The 18,075-nt window shown below is 37.9% G+C and overlaps 1 protein-coding gene across 1 annotated transcript; it reads right to left on the bottom strand.

Annotated features, from left to right (window-relative positions):
- Window positions 1–6,259: 6,259 nt before the first annotated feature.
- Window positions 6,260–11,472, bottom strand: LOC134826117 (homeobox protein ceh-9-like). The gene is made up of 6 exons (XM_063838393.1): window positions 11,333–11,472; window positions 7,798–7,922; window positions 7,597–7,692; window positions 7,345–7,455; window positions 7,022–7,138; window positions 6,260–6,708 (listed from the first exon to the last, which is right to left on the bottom strand). The coding sequence occupies exons 1-6, from the start codon at window positions 11,442–11,444 to the stop codon at window positions 6,655–6,657; spliced, it is 615 nt and encodes a 204-aa protein (XP_063694463.1). The 5' UTR covers window positions 11,445–11,472; the 3' UTR covers window positions 6,260–6,654.
- Window positions 11,473–18,075: the final 6,603 nt, after the last annotated feature.

The following is an 18,075-nucleotide window of genomic DNA, read 5'->3' as shown; positions in this document are numbered from 1 at the left end:
TCTCTATTGTCTTAGAAAAATTTCTACTTTACAGTAGGCAATGCTGAGTGGCAGGAATGACAGACCAAAACGCTTGGGGCTAACAATGGCCCATTTACAAACCACTTCAGACATGGCAATGATGTCATTTATGCTTAATTCATCTGAAACTGACCCTACTGCACTTCTAACATTCTATACAAATCTCCTCTAGAATAGGTATAAAAATGCATAACACAAAACACACATAAAAATGTTAATAATCCTTATATAATAAATTTCTATAAAACTAATAAACCTATATTATATATTCATTTTGCACCCAGAGAAAGATGTGATCACAGAGGTAGTTTCGATATTATGTTCATGACAAGGTATGGGGCTGCTGCAAGTTATATTTTGCTAAGATATTACCACTTTTTCAAGCTTAAGTAATCTAGGCAAGGTCAATTTTAAAGTTTTTGAATTTTGTAGAACGCTGTTTAAGGCTAAGTTCCAGTCATTTGGTTCTCCTTCCTTTTGAGTGTGAGTGATGGTGATTCTTATAAATGATTTGAGGTGATTGGGCTTATAAGTAAAACAAAAATTTTAAGTAAAACAAAATTTAAATTTTATTGCCATTACACTGAATAATGATATCATAATAAATATAAGTAGACATCCGATAATAAACTTGTTACATCCAGTACAACCCAAGATGTCAGCCGACGCGACTTACAAAAATAAAGAAAGCTAGCATGTTATGTTCATTATTCATAGTTTTTCTAACGAGCATACTTAGCACTTAGGCTGTACGGAAATAGCTTTAATTCTACGTCATATTAAAAACTTTACATCATTTTTGAGATACAAAAATAAATTTTAAAATAAATAACTCTTTTGCTGCTTAGGCGCGGCACCGCGCTTGACCCACATGCTATACAGTGTGTAGCAACACATCGCTGAAAACAGAAGATGAAGGAGCTATAACATATAAGCAGTGCGCCGCGCCTAAACCTAAAACCATAAACTTTAAATATTGTCAAGATATTAAACGAGTTTTGCAAAATAATATAGCATGCTGACTTCGTAGGATATTATCAGCACGCGGCACTAATAATATGAAGTTCATTATCGAATTTTAGATATGCCCTGGATCGTTTAACACGTATATAAAAGGTTATTAAAGAATATTTAATGTTTGGTTGGTATAAATCGATATTAATCAATTATTTAAAATAGTATTTATGTTTGTTATTATTAACTATTGAGTTGCGTTCGATTTAAATATTAAATATTAAAACACTACTACAATACATTTCACAGGTGAATGTATTCAGTCACTTTTTTAAAAATTTTTTAAAGAGAGGCTGGGCCAAGATAGCCCACGAGAGGATAGCATTGAGATGCTCTGCCTACCTCTGGGGTGTGGCAACCCTGGGGAAGGTTGCCGGTGAAATCAGAGTGAATGGTGGAGGATGGTGTAAGAAGTGATATGAGTCAGAATGATACGCTTAAATGCCAGCTGGGTTTGGAAAAGTAAAACGAGACGAGACAGCATATGAGATAATACTTTAAGTCACCCCGGTCTGATCCAGCTCTTCCGGCACAATTAAGCGATTGGTGCGGTTTGCGAAATTGACAATTGTGGTGATGTGTTGGTTGTCGAATATGTCATTGACAGAGAGGTAGTAGTCCTGGAAATATTGACCTCTAATTTGGGCAATAGCCGGACACTGTCCAAGGAAGTGTGAGACAGTTTCCTCTCCGTCGCCGCACATAGGACAAGCACTGGTGTTTGATTTGCAAATGGTGTGAAGGTGTTTGTTTAAGCCGCAGTGACCCGTGATGAGGTGAACTGCAGTTCTGTAATCTTGTCTGTTTTTGCTGAGTGTAGTGTTGAGGTTTTTGATGATTTTGGCGTGCTTGTGGCCGAGTGTCAGTTTGGTGTGTCTGGGACCGTCAGTTAACCAAGTTTCCTGATTCAGTCTGTTGACTTTGTTGTCGATTTTGTTAGAATCTTAATTCTATTTGTAGCTTGTTTTTGTACTTCATATTACTAACCCTGTATCTCACTTTAGCAAAGGTTTAGTTCCAGTGATTGTATATACAGTGTTGGGGTAAAGGGACTCCAGAAGGCAGACAAGGCTCGACTCCAGACTCTAGTTGAAGTAACAGAAGAGAGAGGAGTGTCCAGTGTTTAGTTGACTCCAGACTCTAGCGTAGCAGAAGGGAGAGGAGTGACGTTGTCGACTCCAGACTCTAGCGTAGCAGAAGGGAGAGGAGTGACGTTGTTTTAGTGATCCCACAGATTCCAGTCGACAGATACTATCTGTGTTCTGTGACGTGGAAAGAGTGGTAAGTAGTTTATAGTTATAGTTTAGTAGTTTAGTCTAGGAGTTCCCGCTTCCTCTTTCACTTTCATTTATAGTTTCACGTGGATTACCTTTCACTTTACTCACGGTAGTTTTCCCCCAGGGTTTTTGTTTTATAGTTATCAGTTCCAGTTTTACTTGAAGTCCTCATCATTCAGAAGTCCCTCATATAGTAAGAAGAACATCATCATCAGGAGTAGTAGTTTTAATTTAATAGTAGTTTAATCTAATAGTAAAAAAGACATTGTTTAGTTTAGTATTGAAATGTGTTTTAACTATTAGTCAGAGCAGAGTAGTGTGAGTTACTGAGTCACACCATATCAATCATTCACTATTTAAGAGAGTACTTTGTAGAGTAACAAGGTTACTTTTGACACAAGATTTGTATAACCTCTTTATTCATCTAATTTGTATTTATAATAATTGAGTATTATTTGTTATTTAATTAACCCAAGAACAGGGTTCCAACAGATTTGACGCTTGATGTAGGATTGTGGAATAGGACACTTCAAAGTGGATTCAATGATTGTACCAAGCTTGGCCAGCTCATCTGCTTTTCGTATTCAGTCACTGTTTGACTGAATTTTTTAGAATGACCATTTTACAAGGTCACTGAGGATGGCACAAGACACGATTGAGGCACTCAAAGATCTATTCCCAAAGAAATCTTTGATAAACGGAAAATCATCAGAATATAAAAATGGATTTTGGAAGATTTTTAAAGAGGAGCTTTTCTGCCGTCCACGTCCCCTTGATCGTAATCTCAAGGTTTTTACTGAAATTTTGACCAGTGACCAACCAGTGAGGTCGGTGAGAGTAACACAAGTCGCCATCAAGGTACTGGAACCAATATATTCGGATGAAACTTTGATGCAATGAACATTTTGAATATGTCCTGCCGGTACGACATTTTCAAATTTCAGCTTTTCACAACCCAAATTTAACTGCTTTGACTGAATTTTTCTTCAATGACCATCTTACAAGGTCACTGAGGATGGTACAAGACACAATTGAGGTACTCAAAGTTCTGGTACAAGACACATTTTAGGTATTCAAAGTTCTGGTACAAGACACAATTGAGGTACTCAAGTTGGAGGACTTCGCCGCTTCGACGCGCCGCGCGAACTAGCATTCGACGTCGTCGATCGTTGCTCTGCTTCGCAGAGCAACGATCTCGACGGATTGACATCGTCAATCAAGTACTCAAGCAAAGTTTTATTCCCAAAGAAAGCTTTGATAAACGGAAAATCATCAAAATATAAAAAGATATTTTGGAAGATTTTTGAAGAGGAGATTTTTTGCGGTCCCCTTGACTGTAATCGCGCGGTTTGACTGAAATTTTGATCAGTGACTGGGCCGGGCCGTGCCACGAATCTTTTTCGGTAGATCGGCGAAATGCACGCACCACTGGGCCTCGCTTGACATACGTTGCATGCCACTTTTCGCGCGCGAAGCGCGGAAAAAGGGGCATACCATGAAGGGAATCGGCCTTTTTCGAGGGACGCATATTTTGCGGCCCTATTATCCTATTTGACCAAATATGGAAGTAATTGACTGAGATGGCGCGCGCGCGACACCAAAACAGTTAAATGCATTGTTTTTAACCAAGTTGCAATATTTGGGAAATTTATTTGGTGCCTTCACAGGATAGACCTGCCATTAAAAAATTTAAGGGGTTCTGAGTCCTGAACTGTCGAGAGAACGAATTGGTCCTCTCAGCCACGCAAGGTGGATTATAATGCAGTAGAGTTAGTTATATTATCAATATTTACTTACCGCTTGATTTGAATATGAAGTATAAAAGCTCATTCCGAGTTGTGTTTTATGAGTAAGCTCTAGATGGTAGCATATTTATTTTAAAGGGATTAGATTTATTTATGTTTTGTTTTAGAACCATCTACTTCTGAGCTGCCCTGTCAAAATTAAAAGGGTGTATAGGTTGTCCCGGCAAAAGCCTCCTTAAATTATTAATGGACGATCCTAAAGACCGTAATTTGGTCATGAACACTTCAGAAGAATTGAATGAAATAAAGGATATTGCCCGCTGTAAACAATGTCGGAGGAACCGTTATTGTAGCTTTTGCCCATTTTACGGTGTGAAGATGTTTTTACCATGGTAAATTCGGTACACGTACTCAAGTTCGACACGCACTCTAGTTCGTCACTTACTGTAGTTCGACAAACCCTGAGGTTCGACTCTGTCGAACTAAAGTGCTCTATCTGGACTCAAGTTCGATACGCACTAAAGTTAGACAAGAGAACTTTGACTGTCGGACTACAGTTTTGAAATCTCCAATATCCAGCAACGATCCTTTACGAGCTTGAAATCTATTCGTTTGTTTGTTTTCCACTTGTCTCATGCTGTTCAATTATGTGTTTATATAATTTCTATAATCCATATCTATGGACATTTAATTGACCTCATACTTCATTGTTAGTTATTAGAATTGTAGGCTTAACGGAGAAATAAAAGAGTAACGTGGTAACTCTTACTTCGTATTGTAGATCTAGATTGTAGATTATGCTAGATAAGTACGTAGTTAGCTAATTAGTGATTCACTCCCGGCGCGAGAACAAAGCGCCAGGAAAATAAGACAATTTTTTGCGCGAACTTGTAAATTTACTTACGCCGCGCAGAGGTGTGCCTTTATGGTGTATCCATAATATCTCTGATATTTAGATACGAAACATGTATCAAGGCCTCGCCGACTTGCGAAGGATTGACATCGTGAATCAAGTTGTCCATTATTAATGAACTAGCCCGGTGCGCGCTACTTCGTCATTCGTAGGACTTGCCTCTGGCCATAACATTTCGAGAAGAAATTGTTGTAGGTTTACAACCTACCAGGACGCGCGCCGAGTTGGACTCGTCGACGGTCCAATATATGGAACAGATATTTTACGAGTATCACCCGTTAAAGAAATTGCGGCGCGCTACTTCGAAGAAATTTAGACGATGAACAGCCGTCAAGATAAGAGTCAAGTTGTAGAACTGCCGCGCACGAGCCCATAATAGGAAACCTTACCGGCTGGGGTCTCCAAAAGTAAAATAAATAGAAAATTAACTTCCGGTTTTCAACAAACTGTTTGTCTTGTAAAACTAAAGTTAGCTCCCGGCCCCAGGGGCACAATTTGAGCGATCCTTATAAATCGCTCGCCCAAATTTTAAGAAATTTTTTGCGAAAAGGCCCTTTGGGTGTGAAATTGATTTAAATCGGTGTATTTTTGAACGCTGATTCCGAAACACCCCCATGACTTGATTGACGATGTCAATCCGTCGAGATCGTTTGTCGTTGCTTTGCGAAGCATCGACGATGCGAAGCAAGAATGCTAGTTCGCGCGGCGCGTCGAAGCGGCGAAGTCCTCCAAGGATACTGACTTTTTGCCCCCCTGTAGTTCATAGTTATATTTTATATACAATATATATGCAATACACATGTACATACACAATACACACATTTTAAAAATCGCCTCGGTTTGATTTGTAGCGCGATGCGTTACTGTGCCGCGCCGCGCACTCAATGAGGCTTCTCACAGCGGCTAGATCGGCGAAATGCGCTACTGTGCCGCGCCGAGCTGCCATGAATTGACATCGTCAATTAACGGTTTGATATGATAGTCGGTCGCACAATTTAGCCAGCGTGCTATTTCCTTTGCGTGCATTCGTTTCACTTCCTCTACAACTACAAGAGAGGAGCGCGAGCCAGCTGGGTATAGCTATCCGCCTATATAGCTATCCGCCTATGATAGTATAGTAGTAGTACAGGTTGTAGCGCGATGCGTTACTGTGCCGCGCCGCGCACTCAATGAGGCTTCTCACAGCTAGATCGGCGAGATGCGCTACTGTGCCGCGCCGAGCTGCCATGAATTGACATCGTCAATTAATAGTACAGGTAATCGCACAATGCAATAAAACATTTTCAATTGGGTAACAAAAACAATAAATTCGTGACTGAACCGCATCAACAATCAATTGTTTCAAATGCAATTTCAAAGAAATAATTATAAAGTCGATATCTGATAGCATTAATGATTAAACAATCAATTAATTCAAGAAAACTGGCGTCTTGCCATTGCTCAAACATGAAACACTAATCTCAAAGTCAAACATTAATCTGTTCTAGTCATTCTGAACTAATCGATATTGATAACTCTTTTCAATTCTTCAAGTTATGTAAATGCCAGTTTCATAAGATTTATTCCTAGCTTGTCAACTGCTGACTGATTTCTGTTTTGACTTCCGATTCACGTCTTCTTCGCAGCTCGATTATCGTTCGAAGGAGTTTGTATTCTCAATGATAAGATTTCAGTACTTCATACTTCATGACACGTTACCAGCCAAGGTGGAGTTGTTTATTACTGAGGGCAGGGAGACCTGGTGGGATACTCAGTTACACTTTACACTTTACCCAAATCTGAGTAGTATTACTTACCATTAGTAATTAGGCGTAATAAGTCACATAAAATATTACATTATCACTGAGGGGGAGAGAGAGGGTTTCTAAATTATTACGTTTCTAAATTATAACGCTGGTGTAATTTTAACACGGTAGCTAGGTGCACTGTAAAACTGAGCACGAAGGGGGTGGGGTTAGGGGGGGGGGGGTGGGGTTAAATGCTAGACTCAGTATATAATTCGGCGAGATCAATTCCGACTTTGATATAGAATTAAGTGAGTGACAACTTACCTGAGTTATTGAACTGAGAGGATGCATGTCTTCCAGTGCTCTCATTGTTACATAGTCATTAGCTAATGCGTGACAAACAAACGCTTTGAGTGATCTGGAGAACCCTGAACCTCCCACCTGAATGAGTAGGGATCAGATATTTAGTACATTCTAGAAGTTATCATCATCACACTGTAATATGGTGGTTCATTAATGAGGCAGTAAAATTTTGATGATGAACTAGTAATCACAAAGAAACGACTTCATACCTGTATTCACCATTTATTACAAAACTAGACATAAGATTAAAAAGTGAAGAAGTAATTTGTTACCTGTTGACCCACCTGACTAAAAAGAATTGATCTAGCCGCGTCACTGTCAGTATCGAATATGGGGATGATATCGTGTTTGCTGCGCTTGTGTTTATTCCGACGGTTCTGGAACCACGTCTTTACCTGAGGGAGCCAGATTGAATATTTCTCGTATTGAAAATTTACATGATGAGATATAACATTCGCTGTGTGAAGTCGTTGAAGAGAAGTCGTTGAAGCAACGTTTTTTCGTTTTGCAACTTAAAATTTGATGTCGAAACTTACCTGGATGTCTGTTAGGTTAAGAAGTTGTGCCAGTTTTTTACGCTCGCTGCTAGCCAAGTATTTCTTGTGGTAGAACTTCCTCTCCAACTCAAATAACTGAGGAAATGATGTCAGGTACTATTTTGACTTACACCATCTGGTAGTGGTATAGATATCGCAGGACAATTTTGTAAGAATTATGGAAGGTTTTCGGTTAAATACCTGTAAGTTTGTGAAGCTAGTTCTGGGTTTTCGTTTCTTTTTCATTTTCCCGGAATTCTCTAGAATGTGTCTCTGATGCTGTTCATACAAACTCTCTGCTGCTTCCCTAACACTCCTTCCTTCATCTGAGAATATACAATCGTTACAAATCTGCTTTTAAAAGTTGTGTGGGAACGAAATTTGTATCTGATCTTCTCAGTATCGAATTTCTCGGAGCGACTTATACCATTTACCCCACTTGCAATGAATCTTTGCCCTGAAGCTAAGACCTAAACTCTAAATTCAAATCTATAGTGGGTGTCGACTGTTGATTCGTTAGTTTCAAAATGAATTCCGAGTAAAATAAATTTCATTTCGTAAACGGGGCAATTTCCCTTATATTAGTGAGAGATGGATTATGAAATAGGTCTCGGCAGAATTATCCAGAGTTTTCCATTCTTTAAGTTGAACAGGTGAATTTTGTGATTTCATCTAGAACTGCTGGCGCTGGCCATTAAATCATCAATCAAAGTGTCTTGTTTAGCGTGGTTAATGGCGCCAACTCTCCTCGGAGCCTTTACATAAATTTATAGAAAAGCAGGGTTCACAGTTAGAGTATGTTGGTAGGATGAATACTCCGAGGTTAAAGTCCTAATGTTAAATGAGTTACAGGGGCAGACCTTTTGTTCCTGCTAATCCCAGATCGCTGAGTCTCCATTAGGGAGCACCAATCAGATTTTAGATGGTGAGTATTTTTATTTAATTAAGACGGGCTCATATGGTGCGCTCTATTTTTCCAGTTAGCCTGAAAATCTTACAAACGTTACATCTCTGGTATTTACAAGTGACTTCTCCGGAAATATTGTTCGGTATACCGGGTATACTGAAGCCTGGTTTTCATCAGTAAATTTCACCTTGATTTAAATGAGGTAAGGGCCCTTACCTCATTTAAATCAAAGTAAGTAAATCAAAGAAGTAACTTCGAGTGGTATTTCACTGAAATCTAAAACTTGCATTTCACCCGGGTGAAATGCAAGTTTTAGATTTCAGTGAAATACCACTCGAAGTTACTTCCCATTATTTTGACATTTCATGTAACTCTCTAACCTTCAATACGTGACAATCAATTAAAATACTTAATAGATTATGCCATATTGAAATATACCAGTCAGGCAAATACCATTGGCTTTTTTAAAAAAATCTTCCCTGTCAATGATTTCCCAAATATTTTCAAAAACCAATTAAATTCAAGGGCTAGAAATAACCCGGTGTCGACTGATTTCAAGATTTGAAAATTGTTGTGTGATAAATTATCCGACAATTTACAAATTTCAACGGAGCGAAATATCACAAGACTTGACTACACTTACAGTGCACCGATTTAGAATTGGTGGTCTTTATTAGAGATTCTCAGAAACTGAAAGGTCAGTTTATCAAAATACACATAAAAATCAATCCAATTATTACCTGACTAATTTTAATCGTCTGCACGATTTAAAAAGGTTTAGTTGAGAACGTTCAGAGTTCCTAACGTATCGAGTAAAATACTATGTGGCTTTCTAAAATATTTATCGGAGATCTCAACCATACTTGTCAGAGAACTCATCTCAGATCGAACTTTTCACTCCATGACAAGGTACTCTGACTTTCTACTACCAGCCAAACAACCTTTTCTCAGATACCTATCAATTTGCACTGTAGATTAGAAGAACTCTGACTCAGCGCTACTAGGTATCACTCCGCACCTAACTTTGTACTGCTTATTCTCCTCCCAGCTCAGATCTAAATGAGGATTTGTCGTGAGGAGGAGTGGAGCCGAGGAGGCTGGACAATAGCGATCTCATAATCAGGAGTAGATCACGTGACCCAGGGTAAGAATTAGTGGGGTGACCGCAAGGGACACCGCGCTCCCCCAGTCAATTCATTAGGAGAAAGTGCACTATTGCTCGCTCTGCCACTTATACATTCAGACAATCTTTCAAATGAGCTTAACTTGGTTAGAAGATTTACCAGCATATATAGTATCCGCAGGGAAAGACAATTACTGCCACTAAGTAACGACAAATTAGTAATGCCTCGAAGAGTTCCCAAAGTCACAGTGACTACATATCTAATACTGCTTTCCTGTGTTGAACTGAGTGAAGCGTTCAATTTAAATTGAGGCGGCCCTTCAAATTAGTAATGCAATTTGTGATGTGGTATAAAAATTTACCCTCAAAATCACGCAATTAATGTAGGTAAAGTGAACGGTATGAATTGATCATGAAGATTCAGCATTCCCTCACATTTGAGATGCATTTGAAATGCTATTTTCTATTTCATGTTATGTGGCCAACAATCAAAATGATGTTATCAATACAACAATTATTGTTGTTTTCATGTGAATGTGGTCAGCGAAATTATAGATATGACTCAACATTAAAGATACTACATCTGTTTTTAATCCTTTATTCTCCATCTAATTAGACGTGTTAATTGAATAACGCCACGCTTTCTCACGCTAGAAAAAAGAACGAAAATACGTAACAGTCCCTGAGCAAGTAGTGCGGGAAAAAGAAGAGGAGACAAAGAAGAGGAGACAACCTAAAAATCATGTAAAATCATGTAAAATCATGTAAAATCATGTAAAATCATGTAAAATCATGTAAAATCAGGCGCAGACGATTCCAGATCATGTAAAAATATTTGCATCGGAGAGAAAAATCGGCTGTCCTGAGGACACGGGAATGTTTAGAGTGTGCTATTTTGCTGTCAGGATGAGACAAGAGTTCGAATTCAAGCAAAGAGCACTGATAGTCTAATAGGTGGACTTGAAAGTAAACGTTATATTATCAGAGGAAAACACCAAATTACCTTTATTCTTTGAAATACCGCTTATAGAGAAAACCCCGCTGTCAAGCAAGCTTCTTACTTCCCCTACCCTATCTACCTCTTAATTGATTGCTTGCTAGCCATAACCTAAACCACCGATTAAGAACCAGTACTGTGCGAATCACTAATTTACTAATTAATTTAATTATTTCTACTTTTAAAGTTGTTTTCTGAATCTTCATTCCACTGGGAAGTATGAACAGGGTTTTTAAATATAAAATTGTAATTGAGTATCATTAATGTTTGATGTTGGTGGGGAAATATTCATATATATTTTCGTAAATCTTATAGTGTGATGATGTTTAGAGTTCAAACTTTATAATTCTGTATGTGCTTTGTTTCACTGAAACAAAACTTTCAGGCTAAGGAAAATTTTTAATGTTTCAATGTAACTACATCATATTTATGTTCTCAAATTATTTGTTATATTGTAGTGTTGAGCTCTAAACATCAAAACAATGCTACTGATAAACAATGTTCCTATCTGTATATTACATGTGATGGTGTGATGTGATAAATTTGACTTTTACTTTCACTTTTGAAATATTGATGGGATGACGAAAATAATTAAACATGTGCGGTGACAAAATTAAACATTATCATTGTCAGAGTTGCAGTATAAACTTGTTGCAGTATAAACTTGTTGCACCCCCTCCCCCCAGTGATTATGACTGTGATCGGGTACCTGAGGATATGAGAGATCGTGTCCCGGAGTCCAGAATATCCTCTATCATGAAGGAACGACTTTTAACAGGAGTAACACTTTGGATCATGCTGATTTTGAGATTGTCCACCATATTTATTCTGAGAGTACCTTCCTGAATAATTATTAAGTTAATATACCGTGTGAATAAGCATATCAGTAAGCTAGCTTGAATTTATTATATCAATCATTGACAATACAAAAGCTCAAAAACTATACAATTCTCAGATCAACAAAGAGAAGAGTTTGATAGACTCAAACGATATGTTCAGAATTAGAACTAACTGAAGCTGGTATTGATCAATCAACTGAAAGTTGAGTCAAATTCGTAAAATGTTGCGTGAAAAGTATATTAAACAAGGTAAGTCTGTCTTAATAACATTAACAAAGGCCCACTAAAGTTCGAACCAGAAACTTTTAAAGAATAATTTCATGGAGTGAAGTGGAAAGTGAAATTTTTCGAGGGCAGAAGATAATAGATAATTACAAATCATTAGTACGATCCACGTGATAACCAGTTACTTAATACTTAAATATCCCCGCAAGAGACAGGAAATTACCATTTAGAAAGTACTATAACTAAGTCCTGATTAAATGATTCCGAAATTGTAAAACTTCTATCACATTCTGATGTGGTTTGTCAGGAGGCGATGGTAAGTAAAATGAGATGATAATAGTTTCTGATGAGCAGGTATTGACAATGGATCTCACAAAATGTCCGTCTTTAACGTAACCGATCAGTTTCGAGAACAAAACACCCTCACACTTACATAACATGTCTGAGAGTTAAATTATTTGTGAACAATAGTTTTTGTCATATAGAGATAATTTAGAGTTGGGTTATTATTCGGAACTCTACCAGTGTGTACGTGTAATGGTTAAAATCACAGTTTTTGTACTGATGAATATTCAAAATGGACACAATTAGGATGATCTCCATGTCTTTTTGAGGCTCATTGGAACTAACATCATAAAATAAACGATTTGCAAATAAAATGAAAGATCCAACCTTAGAATTTAAGTCGGAAACTATAATCAAAACATGATTCTGTTCACTAACTTTACCCAGAGACCAGCTTGAGCCACTCCTCAAAACTGAGATTTTGAAGAAAAACAAATTAAAAATTAAAAATTTGGCTTTAGCTGGGAGTGGGTCGGATAAACAGAAGTCAGTTTTGAATGCAAATCAAGAGCCCTCAAAGTAGGTTAAGTTTCAGCTTATCGAAAGCGAAGATTTATGCTTTAAGTTTAGCTAAATTATTGAAACGGAGATCGAAACCCAATCCATTAAAATATAAGAAACGAGTTCAAAAAAAATTTAACGATATCAAATTTGCGAATCGACCAACAACCATTATTTGAGAGTTATTGCATCAACAGTTCAGCAGTCTCACCCCAGAGCTCGCGCTGTGACGCGAAACCAAGTTACCATCAGCGCTATAGTTAAATGGAAAATATCCCCAATTAAATTAGTAATCGCTGCGAGTACTGGTAGAGGAGATGTCAAAGGGGTCAACAGTTAGGGGAACAGGAATCACGGAGACTCATGTTAATCTGCTACAAATGGACTCTATGCGAGTAATGAAGTTTGTTGCGAGTTACAGGTGCTCTAAAGTTAACTAAATATTTTATTGATCTATTAAGGTTTTAACGGTTGAGCCGGAACGAGGAATGGAATATGCCCACCTCAGCAACTTATTGTAACTTCACATTCTTTCACAGTACTATCACAGCCGGCCAATTTCCATTACCAAACTCTCCTGTTTGAAATTTCAAACTTCCACTAAAACAGATGAATCAGTAAAATTTGCGAACAAAACTTGGGGGAAATAATGCAATTAGTTTTGAACGATGGTTTCAAACGCAATGAGGACTCAGAACGTTTTGCCAACAAAGTAATGGAAACAAAAGAATTAAATTTGTACACAGCAGGACTCGAATAATTGGAATATGTACGTAGATATTAACTTATGATTTGAAAGTGTATTCAATTCCAATGAGGCTACAATGCAAAGTGATGTTAGATTAAACGATTAAATAAATCACGAATAAAACTGTTGTGCGAATACCATACTCTTGTCTGTGTGCTACATAAAAAAGCAGGGATAGGAAAGTGAAGTACTTGGAAATGTGTGGGATAAAAGATAGAGTGAGTCGTGATGACCACCTGTGTGGCTGCCATCTGGATACGACTTATTTACCGTGATCCTTCAGTTCCACCAATCAGAAATGTGAACAGCAAACTTTGGTTCAATATCATGATGGTTGGTATTTGGAAATAAATGGTCAAAGACGCGAAACATACCCTTGATATCCGCATAATAATAATAATTATAAGTGGGATGTGAACTAATAAGATTATATTTATAAATTATAAAGCTTGCCGAGTGCTTGACTCAAACTAACGGCCTCAAATAGGACATAATATCGGGACGAAACATCTGATGAAGTAAAACTCTAGAGTACCAATGACAACTGACTTATATAGTGTCGAGAAGATTGAGTGATCCACGCCCTTCTCCTAAAACAATATACGTTTAGGTAACGCAACAGTCGCGTCGCTAAATTAACCAATTTAGTGCGTTTTTATTCTTATTTTCAATTTTCATTATGCACGGTTGAGGGCTGAACCATAAGTGAGGAGGACCCAATGGGAAGCAACTGCTAAATCACGTGAGCAACAACTTGCTAAGCACTTGTTTATCAGGCAACACACGTGGCCTTGATACCTGCTTCTTATTGGCAGATCCACTGATTTCTGGCATGTCATTGGTAGCCACATTAAACGCTAGGAGATAAACTGAGAACAATTTTAAACGGACAAGACTGTCAAATTATAGAAATTGAAATCGGATTAAGTATGTCTGAAAGATGATTGAGTTTTGGCATTCAAAATATTACGTGGTGATCACAATCAACGAAGGGATATGCAAAATTAACCGCAGTTATTGTTTTCAAAGATTAAATACCTGAGAAAAGTATATCCCATGGCTGCATATTTTCGTCTAATGCCACGGTTGAGAACGAAATTTAATTCATTTTCTTGATCACATTTACGATAAGCAATCTGTAGAGCCAATCATCAAAAAGCATCGTGAGATCGAGACATAGCATTTCATGAATCAGCAATGCTTCCTAAGGCCTAATACAACGACCTAACTTAGGACTTACTCTCATAGTTAGACTCTCTTAGACTCACTCGGATCAAGAAATAGTAGGACTGGACATAAATGCCTACTAAGGTTCAAAACGTGGTATTTGCTTTGCCGAAAATGGGCCGCCTTCATTGAAAATAGCTGTTTTATGAAAAAGTACTATAAATGAAACTAAAATAGAAATCACTTCACAGTAGGGTAAGTCACAGCAAGAATTTTTTAAACGCCAATAATCTTATTTTTAACAAAATCCTGTGTGAGGAGACTTAAGAAGTGTTAAGAAAAATATAAATTTTAATCGTTTAAGTTCCCAAATGATTGCACGCACGAAACTTAAAATTGGTGAATAACCTTCACTTTCGATAGTTTCCTCGTTAGATAATGCTGCTAAAGTCCTCATTATACTTTAATTGTCTTATTAAACACCTATGTAAAATGGAATTGTTAGCGACCATATAAGGAAATTAAGAACAGAACATGTCAGGCTAGAACCTGATCATCGCTGAAAGTTTTTGTTCTCACAAAACATGGCGTCCAATAAACTCAGTCAAACTGAAACTGACAGATCAGTATGAGCAATCAGCAAAACCATAACGTGTTCAAATGATCTGCTCGTAAGCTCTGACAGTGCTCTATTAATTTGTTTACAAACAAACGCACGTGGCCGCGCACACCTTGCGCGCGTCCATGCAATAAAGACACGTGCCGCCTGCCTAGCAACCAATGGACCATTTTACCACACCTTAGCTTGACAAGCTGAAACGAGAGGCGAGGTTTGACATGTGACAGAGCGTGCAGCACGTACTCTACAAGAAAATGCTATCTACTATTCTACTTAACTTGTTGATTAAATGGCAAAACTCCTCACGCTCTAAACACATAATGAGATAGCTCTCTGAGTTTACAACTAACAAGGACCTGGAGTAGTAAATTATCGGACAGTAAGTTATAACCTGTGGTGATTGTTCAATGTTCAGCTAGAAACTGAGAAGAATTCATTGCACTCCTCCAGACCTATCCACCGGACCGAAATCCTGAGGTTCTGTTATCGTCTCTGCTTCCCACAAGAGCCTGCGGTAGAGCAGTAGATTGACGTATCACAGAATCTTAACGAGCTGGTTATCTGGTTCCAGCTATGAGTAAAACCCTTGGTGCGCATCCTCGAAATCTAATCTGAAAGTATGGAAGTGAGTTGCGTTGTGTGAATGAGTTAATAAACCGGAATTTGGGTTAAATAAAAGGAGTGGAGAGCTGTTTCAATATACTTCCAGTAAAACGAGCTATTAAAATACCCATTAAGGTCGATTAAATCGGATCGTGTTGATCTTCGTACGCTGAAATACAGCTTGCTCCTTCGTTCTACTTCTAGTTCTAGTCTTAACCACTTCTCCCCATGTGTAGAGGTGTAGGAGGGTTGCCATGTCGTGTGATGTGGAACAAGTTTTAGTCATTTCCCTTAGAATTAGATTGTCTGTGTTCGTAGTGGCTCAGATCTCAGTTAACGACAAAAAGTTCAATGAACTTGCTGAACGAGAAGGCATCATAAGCTGAGGTGCATTTTTTGTATTTTAACAGCTTTTGGTCAAAAGAAGTGGTTGTAAGTCGGTGCTATCTATATATAATTATAAACTGTCAGCCAGAACTGCGTGTACTGTATACTACAGTATTAGTAATGTAGTACAAGCAGTGCTGTCTAACAACCAAGTTACCCGTGGTCCAAGCTGGTACAATACTTTATATTGGAACTGATGTCCTTATTGGTATCACTATCCCATTTTATCTTGTTAAAATTAAAAACTCCTGTTAAAATGTTTATCATCTTAAAGAACTACACGAGAAGTTCCTCGAAGATCAAATTATGCAAGAGATCATCGACCAAAAATATGAGAACACATTGTACGTATCCCTCACTGGCATTGATACAATTATTTAAATGTTTGACGTTTATTCTGATTTTTCGAGAAAACAGTGATGTTATCCAAACGTCCTGATATCAAATGCACACAGTAACACTATTACCCTCACTCTTGACTCTTTGATGAAATATTGATGTTATCGTTGTGCCTGAATAAAATGTTCACTCCACTTTGAGGGTGACTGGCGGCTACTTTGTGCTTAAAAGATCGTTTAAAGAAATGTGGCTAGGAGATTTCCTTCAAAGGTGGCGCATAAATCCAAGGGACCATTAAAAAAAAGCTATAAACAAATTTTCTTAAAACTAAATTTAATCGAAAATTGCAATAATGCGGCAGTCAATATAGGTTTTATTAATTACCTTATCGGATACAATTACAATCCACTTGATTCGACATTTGCATGCAGTTGACATTATTCAATCATCATAAGCGTTACGCACGCTTCTCGTCTACCAGAAATGCAGTCTTTGTCAATTTGAATATGTACTCCCCAGTTCCTTTTTAGCAAAGAGCCGCGATAAATCGTATATCTGAACCACTTTGATGACTTGTTGAGGATTTACTCGGTATTTTGTACTATTATAGTACAATATCTTAATTTATTATTATACTCCAAAACTCTTTTAACATCTGAAACAATCGAAAATGTAAAATGTAAAAATACTCATTGAATGCTACTACTACTACTAGATCAAAATTGAGACGGTTGAATTTTTGCATGTTTCGTTAGTTTCCGTTCACATTATCACCGTGTGAAATGTATTGCATGATCAAAGTACGCCGTTGTCCCAAATTAACACAACTAATGGCGGTACCCTACATTCTAGTGCTCCCCTAGAACCAACATGTGCACTGTTTACCCAACTGTACCCTGATTTTAACCTGTTTGCTGCCACTTTCTACACTCTTTGTATCGTGCGACACCATTAAAGGGACACTACTGTAACACAAGGTGTGTCGTTATACAACAATGAACGGGTCAATTTTCAATATACTTTGAAATCCGAGTCTATGGCAATCGTTTTTCTCGGGACGATGATCTCAAAGACTGTTATGTACACTGACTGTTTTGTGTATTATTTATCTTACTTTGGATACTTTGGAGAGATTCATAGATTCCTCTACTGGGTCATCGAATAGTTCGACCGCCCTTGCAGCATCGCTGCTGCTTTATTCATACTCCAGTCCAGCAAAGAATTTCCATTAGGACAGCTGTAATTGCTCACAGGTGGGTTATCTGGAAACGGTTTAAGATATGCTGATAGTTTTGCTTTGAACAGCAGTGGGTCTTCAATGAGGTGAAGATATGATGGAATGGTGTTCCATAAACGTGGCCCCATTACTGCAAATGAACCATCATACAATGACTGTTGACGTTGAGTACTGCTCTTGCTGAGACTTGGAATGGTGGCCTTAATTCCGTGTCTTGATGGAGTAGAAAAAATAATCCCAAGGTCATTTGGGCATCGTTGATGTAAGATTTTCCACATGTGGATGATAATATAACGCTCTCTCCTCCTTTGCATCGACATTAGATTTATTGCTTGGAGCCGCTGCCAATAGTCAAGATGTTGAACACCCCAAATCCTTGAGGTGAAAGTACGCTGTACTCCTTCAATCTGTTCAATCGTTCCTTCTTACTGCTTACAGTGCT

The sequence above is a fragment of the Bolinopsis microptera genome, chromosome 1, assembly GCF_026151205.1.
Source record: "Bolinopsis microptera isolate Bmic1 chromosome 1, MBARI_Bmic_1.0, whole genome shotgun sequence".
Lineage (NCBI taxonomy): Eukaryota > Metazoa > Ctenophora > Tentaculata > Lobata > Bolinopsidae > Bolinopsis > Bolinopsis microptera.
Note: the sequence above shows the minus strand (reverse complement) of the source record. Positions and strands in the feature narration are given on the sequence as shown.

Excerpts from the sequence above, each read along its gene's own strand:
- LOC134826117 (XM_063838393.1), bottom strand. The coding sequence starts at position 11,444 with ATGGTGGACAATCTCAAAATCAGCATGATCCAAAGTGTTACTCCTGTT. Across the intron at positions 7,693-7,797 it reads CTAGCTTCACAAACTTACAG|TTATTTGAGTTGGAGAGGAA; the intron begins GTATTTAACCGA and ends TCATTTCCTCAG. Across the intron at positions 7,456-7,596 it reads TTAACCTAACAGACATCCAG|GTAAAGACGTGGTTCCAGAA; the intron begins GTAAGTTTCGAC and ends TGGCTCCCTCAG.